The following is a 16,728-nucleotide window of genomic DNA, read 5'->3' as shown; positions in this document are numbered from 1 at the left end:
TCCTTTTAAAATAAGAACAACTTATTGAGTTAGTATATTGGATCAGAGGTGTGGATGTTGACTAATAAAAAAAAAATTAGGAATATTTTGATATTTGAGAAAAAAAAACAAGCTCTAGAAAAACCATTTTGGGACCCACCAGTCTGTGCAGAACAGGTAGAATGGTGAGGAGAAGAAAAGGGGGCTGCAATCACAGCCACGGCCATGAAAAACATGGAATCTGGGCTTGGGGCTGGGTAAGGGCGCAGGGGCACAGTGTGCTTGGGATGAGTCCTGAGAGTTAGCGCAGAAAGGGCTCTCAGAAGTCACGGAATCTAATCCCTACCCTAGGACCTCTTTCCAACTGTTCCTCAGCTGCTTCATCATTCCTTACCCTTAGAGAAGTCACTGGATGGTAGCTTACCATGCCACACACTAAGAAACTCACTACCTCCCAGGACAGGATTGCAGCTCTGCGAGGCCTGAGGAGAAGCTCCTTGTTGGTGTTCAAATGAAATCTGATGCCTTGGAGTTTCAAGCAGCTGTTAATGTTTCTGTTCTCCAAGGTTACACAGAACAGTGCTAATCCCTCTTACACATAACAGCCATCCAAATACTAAAGCCCTTTATCATGTCTCTTTCTCACACAGACTCTTTTCCATGCTTGCATGTCCTGGCTTCTTTATTCAGTCTTTAAAAAAAAAAAAAAAAAAAAAAAAAAAAAAAACACACACACTAATGACATACTTCTGTCATTTAAAAAACTACTTTTTAAAAGCTACACATCTGAAACTATTAGCAAAAGTATCATAACAATGCTGACTTCACAATGTTCATAATTTTAAAATTACGTATTAACTACATACTGCTTTGACTCCTATCTTTTTTTCTAAACTATATTTTAATTTGTTTTCTTTCTTCTTACAGGCCATAAATGAAGAGTGAGCGCAATGCCCCCTAAAGGGAAAGCTCCATATGCATGCACACACCTATGACAGCTAATCTTACAGATTAACCTTACAGATTAATAAAGAGGAGGCAGTGTGGTCATTACACACATGATTCTCACCACAAATTCTAACGGCCGTGATTGCTAAACAGCCCAATTCTAGACCCAAACGATCACCGGCACCTGTCCTCAGCATCTGTTTTCATAGTCTTTTGGTTTCCCCCACTCAAGTACTAATTTGCAGGCCAGAGAGAGCCTGGCTAAGTCATTTGCTTTGTCACCTCCAGTCATTAGACCAGCCTTCGATGCTGTGATACACCGAACTCAGACACACGCATTCCTCAAACTGAATTGTGGCACGCTTAACACAACACTACTTGTAGCCCTCTTGTGTTAAAACGTATTGGATGGAGATGCCTCGTAGCAAGCACGGAGACCAAGTTTTAAAGCCCAAAACCACCATCTAAAAGCCTGGCAAGCAATGACAGACCTGTGATGACAGTACTCAGGAAGTGCAGGCGATCCCAGGAGAAGATGGCTAGCTAAACTAGTCGGAATTGGCAATCTCCGCGTTCAACCCCAAGCTGATATAGAGACTGGTAAACAATTGAGGAAGACATCCAAGGACAACTTTGGGATTCTTTGGATGCGCAAATACATACGTGTTCACACCAAGGTGAGCACACACAATATACCCATAACTCTTTTTTGTTTATTTGTTGTGTTTTTCGAGACCTCGTTTCTGGGTGTAACAAGTCTTGGCTGTCCTGGACTCGCTTTGTAGACCAGGCTGGCCTCAAACTCACAGAAACCTTCAGCTGGCCTCTGCCTCCTGGGTGCTGGGATTAAAGGTGTGTGCCACCACACCCGGCCCTACATATGACTCTTACAGGAAAAATGTCATTACATTCAGCGATAATCTGAAGAATATTTAGCAACTAATAACTGAGGTGTACAAGAGAGAATCACAGCACATGTCAGAGAAACACAGAAGGCCATTAACATGTCAAGTGTAGCTTTTCAGCTTTTCATACGGATAAATATTAGGAAAGGGTTCTTGAGAATGAAACTGGGAAACTCTTCCAAACAAGAATATGTTTTTCTATTTTAACAGACAATAACACCTTAAGAAATATATGTGCATGTAACTAATAACATTTTCCTCATCATATCCCATGCAAGGGTTCATAAATTTTAAACATCTCAAAATTCTCCTGATTCCTGGAACTAAGAAATAAACAACATTTTTTTCATATATATTTCAGTAAGAAGCATATGTAATCATTTAATCTTGACTCACGATGAAGTAAAAGATGTCTTCAAGTTTAAAGCCTTCATGTGCTCTATCAGCACACATACAATTACTACACACCATAATCAAGAGAGAAGCTGTGCAGGAAAAAAAAAATTAACCTTGAAATAACCACTAGCAATATGATGAGATGAACAATTCATGAATATGAGCAATGTTTTCTATTATGAGCTTGATTATGGAGAATATATTCTTCAGCCATGGCCAAGGTCTAGCAGACATATAAATAACTACATGGTTTCGGCATCTTTTAGTTTTCTTTTCTTTTAGAAATGATTCTTGAACTATTTTCCAAAGGCGGATATTATCTTTCCCTATCTTTTTGCAGGAAGAGCTTCTTCCCTTCAAGAGTCACATGTTCTGTGACAATTTCCCTCCTGCAATTTTACTTCATTTAGACATTTCACCAAAACTTGTCCATTTGGACAATACAATGTTTTCGGGATCCCTAAGGCTTGTAGGATGGCTGTGTCCTGTTGGTTTGTGTGGCAGATCAATCACTTTTGAGAATGAACCACACCCATATAGCAGCCTCAAATCACAAGACGATCACAAAATAATGGTAGTTCACACTCCTCAGCAGAAAAGCACCACTCGCTACACATGAAACCCCATGTGCGGCCTTGGAACAAAGATATTTCAGAGCTAGAAGATATACGTAGAAACATATTTTTATTATTGGCAGGCTGGAAGCAATGGAAGTGTTTTTGTTTTTTTTTTTTTCTTTTTTCCCCATTAGTAAATCTACCTTCGCAGTATTCATCTTGCCAGCGAGAAAGACAGTCCTTAGACATGTATTTTTATGCAGCCTATAAATATTGAGCAAAAGCTGTTAAACTGAAGGAGACGAGCTTAATCTGCACCTTTCAAAGAGTGACAGAGCCAGTTTGTGGGAGCAAAGGAGCATGTATCAGATCTAAATTTGCTAAACAAAATTAGATGCATGCCATTCTGTTGGTCTTATCTCGTTCTCCGGTTCACAGTGTGCTAATTCTGGCCACAAGCAATAGAGTAAGCTCAGGAAAAAAAAAAATAATGAATGCCCCTTTCAGCAACACTTGTGTGAAATGTTTTGTCTATTTCAATTTATCTCAAAGTGTGTGTGTCTGTGTGTGTGTGTGTGTGTGTGTGTGTGTGTGTATACACACATATATATATATACTTTCAATTTTCTTGCTGTACTTAAAAGAAAGAAAAGAAAAAGGCCAGTAAAGAATTATATCTGAATACTAATCACTTCCATTCCCATTAATTCCAAGCACATCTTTAGAGGTTTTGATACATCTCCAGGGACAGTGGGCTGCTAAATTCAAAGTTAACAACTGGGAAATATTAACTATTTAGCTGATGCATTTTACATACTAAGCGTATGACTTTAGCACTAATCCTTTTACTGTTTCTCATATGTACTGATACATTAGTGGAAAATATCACCAAAGGTCTGTGGCCTCTGACTACTGCTTTTAATTTAGACGCATTGTTTCGTTCATTGCTAGTAATAATGGCAGTGGTGGCTAAAGGTGTCACATTTAACTTGTCCAGAGGGTAAAAGTCAAAGATAGAATTTTATCCATGCTAAGTAATGTGATTAAAAAAATCTAGTGAGTTGTATTTTAAGGACCAAGACCTTAATAATATAGCTGTCATATACTAAAACCGGTGGCTCGTGGCAGCGGCATGGTTCCATTAAATTATGTTATAAACTGCAGAAATACACATGAGAAAACTTACATGACCCCTTTTAAAATGTGTCCTAAAATGTACAGTGTTCAGTCACAATCAAGTTTACCATGACTCTTACTTACCACACGAACTTGACTTTTGGATTTCCCTACACCGATGTGTCTCAAGGCCCTGTGTGTCTTATTCGAACTTCTTTTTTAAACAAAAAAAAAAAAAAAAAAAAAAAAAACAACTTAAAAACTCAGGTTCCAATATATTGATACATGCCCTCCTTTGGACTCTCTCTCAAGAAGATCAAACATACGAGAAGGTTTTCCTAACATGCGCAGTGCAAAAAAAAAAAAAAAAAAAAACCAGCAACAAATAAGCAAACCGCGGAGAATTAGTCTGCACTACGCACAGCTGCTGAACCAGGTCTCCTTTAACTAGCAGGTTCTGTTAGACTAATTTCTCCATGTGGTTACAGGGGAGGTAGAAAGAGCTGCCAAGGATCTGGAATGCCAAGGATGTACTCCTTCCACAGAGGGCAGGCAGGTAGACTTTGTGGGGCATCACCTCCTTTGCAACTGTGAAGAAGGCATGAAAAGCCCTCAGAAGCAGAGGGAAAGCTTCCTGCCTCTTGGGACATACACACCAAAAAGGACCAACCAGCCATCCTCCCCTCCAAGATCTTGCCTTCCTTTCCTCACCGACAAGAAAGGACAAAAGTCTCTGATCCAAACTTCCTTATCATGACTTCTTTCTGTGGGGGCCTGCATGGCTATATGATTCACTACACATGTCCAGGTGCCCATTGATCCAGAAGAGGGCATCAGATTCCCCCAAGGTACAGCTACCATGTCAGTGTTTGGTACTGACCCCCAAGCCCTCTGCAAGAGTAGCAAGTGCTGTTAATTCCCAAAACATCTCTTGAGGTCTTAAAGGGAAACGGATCAAGACAGTTTGAAAATAAGCCCCAACATTGTTCTAATGTCTGCGTGTCCACTTCCCATTAATAACAGTATCTCAGAAATAAGGTCTCAGCTTCCCTAGAATGAGGTAACCCCGGAGGGATAATGTTTAGGTGCACATTTTCCCTGATAGGACTTGGCACGTAGAATACTACAATCACATCAACAATGATCAGACTACAAGCCAGTCATCTAAAAGAGCACCCACGAGAACCCATCCCCACTCTATCGTCTCCCTGGGTGCTTCAGAATGGTAAGCATATGTCTAGTTGTCTATTTTTAGGATACTGAGAAACCTTAGCTATTACAAAGTTGTATTATCACATCTATCTAGAAATAGAAAAGGCTACATTCTGTCTGTAATTCATTTTTCATGAAATTGTTAGAATTTCCCTGAAAGCAAATATTCCTCCCCAAAGTTTGCAAGACTGCTTAATGACATATTTTATGTGTGCTTTATTGCTGTCAACTTTCATTTTTTAGGAAAGTCTGGTGTCTTAAACTTCTTATATCTGCTCCTTGGATTTTTTTTTTAAAAGATGTGATTTACTTTTGATCGTGTGTATATTTGTACATCTATGTGAATGTATATCACATGTGTGTTGCTCAGAGGGTGCCCACAGAGGCCAAGGACATCAGACCCATGGAGCTGGAGTTACAGGTGTTTTCTAGCCACCTGATAGGCATGCTAGATGTCAAACTCTGGTCCTGTGTAAGGGTGATTCATGCCACAAACCACTAAGCTATCTATCTCTTCAGCCCCTGCTCCCTAGTTTTTAATATGGTCCCAACCTTCACAGGGGACATTGCTAATAGTCGGTAAACCCCTCTTGCTTAAGCAGATTAAAATTTTAAAGTGAGTGATGAATAAGAAGCAGCAATATGATTACCATTCAACCTAAAAATAGTGGGTTGGAAAACAGTTACACGTGTTTAAGGATGATATTCACTTTTTTTCCAACCTGCCAAAAATAAAATGAACAGAAATACTTGGTATCCTATTAAGAGCAAGCTCTAAAAATGGGCAAGGGTTTCAAGTTATACAATCTTCAAAAGACTCTTTTTGAAGAAATACCCTCAGAAGCACAAGAAAGCAGCCAAGGAAATGTGCTGGGTAAACATAGCTAATATCTATTATTAAGAAATCTGTATTTATGTTTTAGAACAGCTTACTTGGGCACGGCATGATTTAATTAAAAATAAGAACCATATACAGATGAACTTAAAATTATTCCAGCAAGTATATATTATGCTTTAGTTTAAAAAAAATTTTAAGCACTTACTATGCCTTTGGCTCATATTAGTCACGAGATATAATCTTGCATTCAAAAAGTGAAAAGTGCATGATAGATGACATAGGTGATGTTGATAAGGTTCAAAGGCCAGTGTAGTCCACTGAAGGGAGAAATAATGTATAGACGCAATTCAAAGTGACCTTAAAATATTCGAGACCCTTTTTCATGCATAAGGCATCAAATAAGCCATGAATTACAAGGAATGGAGTCAGCAGAAGGAAAGACAATAAGCAAGGCATGGTCATGGAACACTGAGTAAGGGAGCCCGGCTTTTAGATGGAATACATCTTAGGACTCAAAGGCATGGTTATAAATAAAATGGAAGACAAACTAAGCAGGCCTTGTGTTTCACAATGGGATTCATGAAAGTATTTCTGAATTAAAATGAGGATAATTGATGTATTGTATTACAATGGTCATCTAGCAGTGGTAGGAATAAGGTCTTATCACCAAGGAGGCCAATAAAGAAGACCTTGTGGGTCCATTTCCTTGACCTTTCTAAGATTAGTATTTTTTTTTAAAAAATTAGGGACAGATTTGCATAAACCACGCAGCCAGTTTTTTTTCCTAAGAACAAAGTGGTTTAATTGGTATCACTGTTGACAAAATGGTTTGCCAGAGGAACACCTAAGATGAAAGTATTTATATGTGTTTGAAACATTCTGTTCGCTTTTTGTTCAGTTCTGATAGGTTCCCCCACAGAAAGAAGCTAATACTTGTATATCCTTCAGGAGTTCGCCTAGACCACAACAGTCTCTGCCATACACGACCTGTATTGGGCATCCCTCTGCCAGTAATGGAAGCTGGTCTTGAAACAGAGAGCTACACACTTGGTAGCCATACAAGACACCATTACAGGAGATGGAGAAGCCATTGATGAAGTTTTCAGTCCTAATCACCCATGAGACACCCTAGCCAAAAGAAGACCAGAAGACAGATTTCCTGAAGGCTGACTTATGAGCGCCATTCATCATAAGGGCTTAGCACGAACTTTTGTTAATACAGGAGCATATGAAAACAGACATTGAGTAAAAGTCAAAATAGTAGGAAAGATCCAGCAAGTGAAGAGTAAAAGTGCTTCTCGTCATGTGTGATGTTTTGGGGAGTGGGGGAATTAGTGATTATTTTCTTTTCTTTAGTATCTTTAAATAGTGTTTCAAAGACGGCAATGAGTTGTGTGCATGTATGTTATTGACGTATGTAAGGAGATGAGCTTGATGTCTCTTCGTTTAACTCTCGAAATCCAGAAACTGTGCCTTGGCTATTCTTCATGCTTTGTAGTATGCTTCAGTAACCCTTACAATATTGGAAATAACATAATTAAGAGTAATGATCCTGAGATATCCTCGTGGGGGACATTTAATGATGTGGCACAGGAAGTCTCATGTTTTCTATGTTAATCTGTTATAAATGGCGAGGGGGGGGCTGCGTATTCATCTCCAGTCCCTAACAGGAACTGACTCTTCCTGCCAAAACAAATTTCAAATCTCCCATCTGTCACTAGGGCCCAGAAGACTGTTGCTCGTGCTCAAGAAGGCACATGCACTTGAAGGAGCTCATCCATGACAAGACAGAGTTAAGGTTAGATCCAGGCACTGCAAGTCACAAAGCACAGAGGCAGCATCTTGCAGAAAAGCCAGCTAGAGAGAGGCAACTGTGGCATAGAAACAAATCCATAAATTATTGCTATTGAAAGCTTTCCTTATGTAGTTGCTCAAAGATCAGCTGATGACATAAGAAAGTACAATTGCTCTGGAAATAAGAGCTTTGGATTCAGTACAGGCCTGGATGCATCTGATAGGCTCCCTTGCATTTGTTGGTTAAGGGACTCCTCTAACTTAGCAGTGAGGAAGAACTCACCAGTTATTACTTATAATAAGTAAGTCTAGAGTAGGCCGAGAAAGTTCGATGTGCATTCTCCTAGAGTTTTCCTGACACTGTGCTTTATTTTTTAATCATCACGATATTGCATACATTATATATGCAATCCAGCGTTATGACCTAGATACAACGGCGATACCGATGATCGCAGTCTTTGCCTTGGAAAAAGCTATACTGTGTAGGTAGGCCCCTGGACGGGATCTTTTCGTTGCAATTTTTACTATTCTCTCTGACAAAAACCTTTTATTTACTCTTTTGGGAGTCCACAGCTTTCCAAGCGTTTCTGTGAGTTTGATAGAAAAGAATACAGGAGATAGCAGCCTGTTTCCCTCTGCCTCTTAATTTCTTTACAAAAAAACCGAGAAGACAAGACTGGATCAGGATCTCCTAAAGGGCATTGGGTTTCTCTGAAGCTAGAATGGAAAGGAAGGGACCAGCGGAGGGGAAAGGGGGGACCACCAAAGGCTCCCAAAGTAGATTCCAAGAAGCCAGCTTTTCGCTGCAGCTTTAATAAAAAAAAAAAAACTAGGTAGAAAAACCTGCTTTTGATACTGGGCCTACACACATGAACCTACTCCACAATGGGAGCTACACTTTAAAAAGTAACCTTAGAACAATTGAAACCTCTCCCACATCCGTTGAAACCTCCACTCTCCAATGGAATCATTAAGATGTTAATAGTTGAGGCATCAGATTTTAGCACTAAGTGAGGTATGTAAATGGTCCAGGAATCTAAAGCAAGCTTTCTCAAAGGCTTATGCTACAACCCTCAACTCTAACATTTACTTCAGTGCTCTGTTCCTTAGCAACACTCAATACCAGAGCAGTTGTGCTGCCCACAGTGCAGGCGTCCCCGTTCTTACGATATTCTGTGTCACTGCTGCCCCCTGGAGTTGTGCAAAACAATGGGCCTATAAGCAACCATGTATTTGAAAGTAACTATGAAACAATTACTTCATGTTCAAAATCCTTTCTAGAATCAGCCCCCAAGCCACCACATACATCAGCACTGTATCATGAAAACGTGATGGCTAGTCTCTTTCTAAATCTCAACGGATCAAACATGAAAACAAGAATAAGCGACTTTAAATCTCTTTGTTAAAGCTTGGGAAAAATTAATGTTTAAAAAACATGTCAGACTACCAAGAAATCAGAAAGATAGATGAACAATGAAATCTGAACGGACCAGGGAACAATTCGAAAAAGTATTGTCTGAGAGGAGTTTGCACAAGCAAATGCTACAGAGTCAAGAATCTCCTTGTTTCTTTAAACTAGTGCTTTCCAGACAGAAACAGCCTGCTAGTGATTTTATGGTGTGTTTATAAACATATGTGCAAATGTTTTAATTGTATGTACAACTTGAATTTCATGTACAAAAACAATTAACTGGTTACTAGAATATATCTCAGCATCACAGAAGGCTTTAAACTCATTGTTGTGGAAAAGTGCTACACAGTAGAGAAATATACGATATCTTACATCCATTTCCCCCCAGGCAGGTAATCCAATTCACAAAGACATGGAATGAGATGCTGAAAACATTAAGATCCTAGAGGAACTGTCCCTAGGATGCAGGAATCCTGATTTAAGCCATATGGTTATGGTCTGTGCTGTTCTTAATTGCAATACAGACAGGTAAATTCTCCTTAAAATTATGCAGATGTGCTACAATTTCAAGAAACATTGAACTATCTTTTTTTAAATTCAGAACAAATAAATAAATTAAAAATCCAAATACCTTTTCATTACAAACTATAAACACATATCAATAACTCTATGAGCAATAATGAAAATATTTTAGCTGACTATTCTAAATTTGTATTACACAAAATGAATGTTAGAAAAAAAAAGAGCCAATTTAGTTCCATATGGTGAAATGTTAATATAACAGACCATCTATGATGATATAATCTGGGGGAAGCTGGTGTTATGACCAACTTCTATACTTACAGTGCACTCAGCATATCACTGTAAAAGATAACAGGATATTCTTGATACTTTTATACTTGACATTTATTGTAGACTATTGTAGACTTGAACATGTATTAGCTAATTTCAGTGTAACTATTAACACGTCTACAAAAAAACAGTATCCCTCTGAAGCTCAAAATTAAGCAGATAAAAGTCAATAAGTTTGCTGGTATCAGAACATCCCTTCTCACCATTTGTTTCACTTAGGTTTTTAGGTACTTACTCATTACTCGTGGGCAGCCAACAGCAGCAGAACACTGTAATACCAAAAGTTTCCCCTGTTTTGATAACACAAACTAAATTTTTTTAAGTAACCGACAGGAAACAGCACAAACAGCAATGCAATGTTGAAGCTATGCTAATTGAGTGTGTTGTGTTAAAGGTGCGCTTTACATAACCATGGATCTCAAGGTGCCTGTAATCAAGCTTCAGAGAACACTGGGAGCACAATTCCTTGCATCACTGGCCTTTGTTAAATGGCAGCCACGATGGTCAAGGGGAGAAAAGAGGAGGAGCACAGGGGACAGAGGTCCTTCTCCATGCGAAGGTTTGGCCTTGGAGTCTGGGCTTTTGAGATGCCCTAGTGATCTGGGATCGATGCCGTTTTATTTCCTTTCAGGGATAAATCTGAGCAATGGAATGGCTTACGATTGTTCAGCCAACCAGCCATATCAGATTTATCAGAGAGAAAGAATGAAAACTGGCTTAGAGAACTCCTGCAGGGGCTGAGTGGCAGGTTGCTGGGAAAGAGGCACACTCAAAATGAATACACTTAGTGGTAGAAGGGAAAAATATATATTCACATGTGCCTAAACCCAATAAATAATATGTAAAGAATCCATAGTAATGGAAAGGGTGAATGTGTAAGACAGATGATAAATAGCACTTCTATTTAAGAACCAAAGAGATGAAAGCTCATGAATACTAAATATTTGAATCCACTTTAAGGAGGAAATATGATTTTCTATCAAGTGAATGTAAACTCTAAAAAATCTGCCAATGCAAACACTGTGTTCAGGTCAGAATAATAAATACATAACTCTTCCATCATATGCAAGCCCTGGTAAACATTCTGATGTAATTTCCTAATTAAGACACATTTTCAGAGACTAAATGAAAAATACGTGCATATATTTATATATAAAGCTGTAAGTGCTTGATTTTTCAAGAAATTTGACTTTCTATGCATGCATGATTAAAATAAAGGCAGTTGAGTTGAAGAGAAAAACAAGGAGTTGTGACAGAACCACAGCTATTCCATTTCATCCTCAACCTTAGAAACCTATAGTGTTTTCAAGTAATTTACAGCAACAGTGAGAGGTATTCATCTATTTATGAGTATTCTGAAGGGAAGATATGTTCTTCTATAAAGCTCTCTTGCACACCTGCATGGCTTTCAAAATTAAAGGAACAAAGGGGGACAGTGTACCCAGGGATATGTTCCTTGCAAATACGCTTTGAAAACCAATTGTTGAGGTTTTATTTTAATCTATATAATATTTTGCCATGTAAGTTATATTAATAATTTCTTCTCAAATATAGAATACCACTGAAAGTTTGGAGGAAATCAATATACCTTAAATCTGTAGAATATGTGTTCTCTTTAAGTAAATGACAAGCAGTGGTACTCAGTCGTTTGCACAAAAGATGAAAATGAAGCTGCCCACCACATATTAAGGCTTAGGAGAATGTCACCCCAACACCACTGTATATTTTTATTTCAGTACAAAAGCGATAATTGATAAGTTCTACCACAGAAAAAGACGAACATTTTAGAATTATTGTTTCAGGTGTAATTGCCATATAGAGGCCTTTGACTTAAACATTTCTAGATAAAACATCACTAGTAATGAGGTAAAAAATCCTTCAGAATTATTTTTAAAATACTCAAAAGGTGGCTTTTTCCCCCTCAAGCAAAAGAAAAACCAAGTTTTCCTATGTACAATTTTCCCAAGAAACGTCTTGAAGATGGCACAGGAGAATCCCCCACTATATGTTTTTATTCCGTTCACATACAGCAGTAAATAAGGTGCACTCCTTCTGCTTAAGAAATTAGCATTTCAAAAATATGCCACTTCCCCCTGAACTCCAAGCGTGTCTAATAATGCGAAAAGCAGATTGTCTTCCCTCGTTTCCTTAATTTGTTTCATCTAAAAGCAATTCACTCAACATCTTGTCGCCCTCTGGCAGCTTAGTTTACTTATCCGCACTTAATTTCTCATTTGGACCAAAACAAACTCCTCCAAACTGCTACTGACTGCTAACCGCGAGACAGGAGACACGCACTTACGTATTTCCTTGGATAGACAGCCACACACATGCACAGCCACAAACACAGACAGCGACTTGTTTTTGTTGTTGCTGCTGTTGTTTTAATAATAGCACTATACTAAAACAAACTGAACTTTCTCTGCCAGGTGCGGTGGAGGCGCCTGGAAAAAAAAAAAAAAGGAAAGTCCCTGGGGGCATCAGCAGTTTCCAATAGAGCACCTAAGTATGCTTGTTGCAACTATACCAGGGATGCACCCGAGAGCTTTTCTTTGTGCGGCCCTTTTCATCTAGATCACTTTGTGTTTTAAACAAGTGAGGCTCTCTTTTGTGCCCCTAGAATTTCAAGTACAGAGTCACACACGGAACAACAATGGCAAGCTAATCCTCCTGCCTCTAAATGGGCTCACTTGTGGGTCTGACAATTCGCCCAGGGAAGGGAGCAGAGCAGAGCTGGGGCGCAAGCTGGTGTCCTCTGTGAAGTGGACGGGGACAGCTGCAAAACTAATTTGGGTTACATTCCTTGCCTAAATTCTGAAAGGGCTTTTCGGCATAGCCCAACCAGGAGCTGCACAGTTAGTACAAAATTGCTGCGGACTCGAAGTGGGGGATCCCCCCTACCCCCCACCCACCCCACCCCCGTCCCAGCGGCCCAGGCCAAGGCCAGTCAGCCCCCCGGTAGGGTGGCCTCATAGAAATTCCTCTCGGCTAAGCCTGCATGACAGTTGCAAGTGTTTTTCAATGGGTCAATGTGCATAATCAACCCATTGAGGGAAAAGGCGAAGGGCTCCGAGTGGAGAGCGAGAAAGGGATGTATCTAGGCGGCCGCCTGGAATCTCAAGTCCTTGCTGCGGTGATTCCAGAGGTGGCTGGAGTGCAGGATCTGGCATGCACGAAGAATTTCGGAGTCATTGGGAGTATGCAAACAGCCAGCACAAATGGCACACATGTGCCATTCGAAGGTCATTTTGAACGGCTCAGAGATTGTAACTTGTTATTTACTAGGCGAGGAGGGAGGAGGCGGAGGCGGGGGCGGAGCGGGAAAACTAGCAAGCCGCTGTTTTCTCTGCGAGGTCAGAAGGACACCCTCTAGGGACCTAAAGCTCTCCCTGTCGCCACTCCTGAACGCTTTATCTTCTCAAGCTGACTCCCACGCTCCCGCCACCAGCCCCGGAAGGTTCCGGAAATCTCTCTGTCTCTCCAAAAGCCCTCTTCTCGCCCCTCTTGGCCGCAGCAGGCACACCGATTCTCCTTGGTCCTTTCCGGTCCCCCTCCTCTCATTCCCGGGAAACTCCCAAGTGTCCAAAAACTTTGAGCTCCACCACGTCGCAGCTGCTGTCATTGGCCCTGGCCGCCCTAGCACGCCGGCGACACTACGCTACCTCTTGGGGTCAACTAGTCCTTTTTCTTTTCAAAATACCTGGGGCTTGAACGATTGGGCCAACAGTAGCCGCGCTCCAGGGCACCGCTACCGAGCCCACCTCGGGCTAAGTCAATGAGCGCCACCCGCGGGCTCTGCAGCTTGGCCCGGCAGTAAACAGAAGTTGGAGGATCTCAGGCCAACTGCAACTTGCACTACTGGAAGAACTCTTCCGGGAGCCAAGCCCAGCACCGGGAGGGAAGGCCAGGCTCGGCGCTCGGTATGCCAGGGTTTTGTTTTTGTTTTTGTTTTTTAAGAGATCTTGCAGTCAGGCGAGCCAGCGCCCCCCAAGTCAATTGCGAGACAGCCCCGGGATGCCAACAGAGAAGGCCCAGAGTCCCTGGCCCCTGGCCGAGGCGCGCGCCCGGTGCGTTCCAGCTGCCTGGGTAGGGCTCCGCGTCCGGTGTGACCCGGCCGGGTTCTGGAGACTAGGGCGGGCGGCTGCGCGCCAGCACGCTCAGGTGCCAAGCCGGGCTCCCCGCCCGCCGCAGCCCGCCCTGCACCCCTGGAAGGCCAGGCAGGAGCAGCCCGAAAAGGTGCAGCAATTATTGGTTTTGCTTGGGTTTGTTTTGGGTTTGGGTTGTTTGCCTTTTTTTTTTCTTTTTTAACCCTCTTGCCCAAACCGAGGAGGAGGAGGGAACCTTCTTCGGCTTAGGTCTCCCACGCCCCAAGCAACCTGGCGCCACCAGAAACGATCCCGCTTAGGCTCCCAGAAAAACGCGCGAGAAAGAAAGAAGGGGACTAAAGAGAGAGCGAGAGAGGGAAAAAAAATAACACGGGGGGGGGGGAGGTAGGAAAGCGGAGTCATTTGTAGCATCAATAAAAACACACGCACGCACACACAAAGGTAAGTTTCGGATGGAGCGAGGGGCGACCCAAGCCAGAAGCCCGGTCCCTGTGGTCCCTCAAGCCTGATAGCTAGTGGGTGACAGAAGGGGCGAGAAGGAGAAGGGAGCCACCCGAGGTGGTGGCGGGTTCAACAGCTGGAGCGCGAGAAGGAACCGCGAGACCGCAACCCACCTGACTGAGAAGCGCTGGGCTGGACGGTCCCCGCGGCCACCAGAAGGCTCCCCCAGACCCACAGTCCCGTCGCCAGCTTCATTTTTGGCAAGTCTCAGATTCCGCGCTGACAATTACATGTCCAAATGGCATAGCCCCTTGCGGGCACGCGGAGGAGATTTTCCCCCTCAGCCGGGAGCGCGTGGGGGGCGCGAGGGGGACGGGCGCGGCGCGCGCGGTGCACGGGCTCCCCGGGCTGGCGAGCGAGTCGGCGGTGCGGGCGGCTTCCAGGGCCCGGGGACCCGCGGACCGGGCAAGGGACCGCGGGAGAGTGCGCGCGGGTGGGAGTGTGCGCGACTGTGCGGCTGCTGCTCCAAGCAGAATGGTACAGCTATTTCCCGGAGTGATCCTCCGCTCGCTCGCTCCCTCCTCACTTTCTCGCTCGCTCGCTCGCTCCCTCTCTCTCTCTCTCACTGGTTGGTCAACAATAAAAAGAAAGAGGGGGGGAAGGCTTCCAAAAAAAGTTGATTGCAAAGAGGCGGCAGGGTTCCGGCCTCTCCCCCAAAGCCGGGCTATGTTCAGCTCTCTCTTCAGTCTCCTTGCCCCTCCTGTCCAAATCTGGAGGGAAAAGGAGAGGGGGTTACTTCTTTGCTTCTCCCGGATCCTGTCCCTCTTTTTTTTTCCCCGTCAGCTTTCCTCACACTTGTCCAGCCATTGCGGTAATTAAAGCTCCGAGCGTCATTTCCAACGCTCCGCGGTCTCCAGCCGCAACCCCGCAGAGAAATTAATAAGACTCAGGAAGGAAAGGGGGGAAAAAAGGAAAAGAAAAGAAAAGAAAAAGAGGGGAATGGGGGTGGGAATCAAACAACCCTCCACGCAACCAGCCAGGCTCTCCTCAGCTGCGCAAGCCCCGCCCCTGCTCTGACCCATGTAGCCACGCCCTCCCCCGAAGGAGAAATCTTATTGGCCCAAACACTCCCCAAAATCCTCTGCCTCTTGAGTTCGGAAAACACCTGTCAGGCAGAGAGAGCTGGGTGGCTTGGGGACTTGGGGAAGGGGGATATAAAGGGTTCAGTAGAGGCCACTGTCTGAAAGGATCCCCTTGTGGCTGTCCTGGCAGAGAGAGACCCGGGACAGCTGGCTGGCTGAGTAGGCAGTCCACCGGCGGCGGGAATGCTTACTGAACGACACAAGTAAAGGACATTTTCTTTATTGCTCCAAGGCATCAGTCCACACAGGATTTTCTCTAGAAATAGAAAGTGACCGCTGCTTTGGGAAAGATATCTCTGTCCCTCTCCATCACCCCACAACGTTCCAGGGTTAGTTCTTTAAAATGGATATTGCAGGTATCTGGTAGGCTCTCGCAGGTAAGATGAAATCTGACAATGGTTCCTTTTCCAAATATGCCATCTCTCCCACCTTCTCAAGATGACACAGAGCCAAACTAAAAACCCATATTTGTTAAACCACTTCCTGTGATTCTGAAATTATGTAAACCATCTCAAGCCCACCGGTGCTGTTCAATCTTAAAGTGTTTAGGAGGTCAGGTCATAGCTACAGGAGTCAAGCCTCAGGTTTAGTCCATAGCAAAGCCAGCTTAACGCCTTGTACTTGCTCTCACTCTGCAGGCTACGTGCTTCCCTAGTCAGTGACAACCTTGAGACTAAGTTTCTCTAAGTCTAAAATGGCCTGGAAAGAGCTAGTGTGGTCTGCAGGTCCCTGGTCTCCCAGGGCCAGAAACCCTAGAAAGCCAGAAGTTACTGGCTTGTTATGTGTGAAGGTATTCTATGAATGCATTGTTTTTGCTTTCTCTATAAGCAGGGAATAAATAAATACAAAATATCAAGGGTGCTTTAACACTAATCCATTCTGCTTCCTTAGTTCACTATTGGAGTGCTTCTCTTCGCCTCCCACTTCTCCTGTCTGTAACGCCATCCCTTAAGAATGTCCAGGCAGCTGAAAACAGCAATAACAGAAACCTAAAATTTGAAGCCTTCCCTTGGACCCGCTCCACGTAAACA

At 42.9% G+C, this 16,728-nt stretch overlaps 1 protein-coding gene across 4 annotated transcripts in view; it reads right to left on the bottom strand.

Moving 5' to 3' along the window:
* Nucleotides 1–15,587, bottom strand: part of ERBB4 (erb-b2 receptor tyrosine kinase 4) — a 1,013,384-nt gene extending 997,797 nt beyond the window's left edge. For 3 of the 4 annotated variants that reach the window (XM_084778333.1, XM_084778334.1, XM_084778335.1), the window contains exon 1: nucleotides 14,729–15,587. In XM_084778333.1, coding sequence (XP_084634459.1) covers nucleotides 14,729–14,810 — 82 coding nt within the window. In that variant the 5' untranslated portion in view covers nucleotides 14,811–15,587. The remainder of the gene's footprint in view (nucleotides 1–14,728) is intronic. The other variant, XM_084778332.1, reaches the window with a different exon arrangement.
* Nucleotides 15,588–16,728: the final 1,141 nt, after the last annotated feature.

The sequence above is a fragment of the Acomys minous genome (genome assembly GCF_964271855.1).
Source record: "Acomys minous genome assembly, chromosome: 4".
NCBI lineage: Eukaryota > Metazoa > Chordata > Mammalia > Rodentia > Muridae > Acomys > Acomys minous.
Note: the sequence above shows the minus strand (reverse complement) of the source record. Positions and strands in the feature narration are given on the sequence as shown.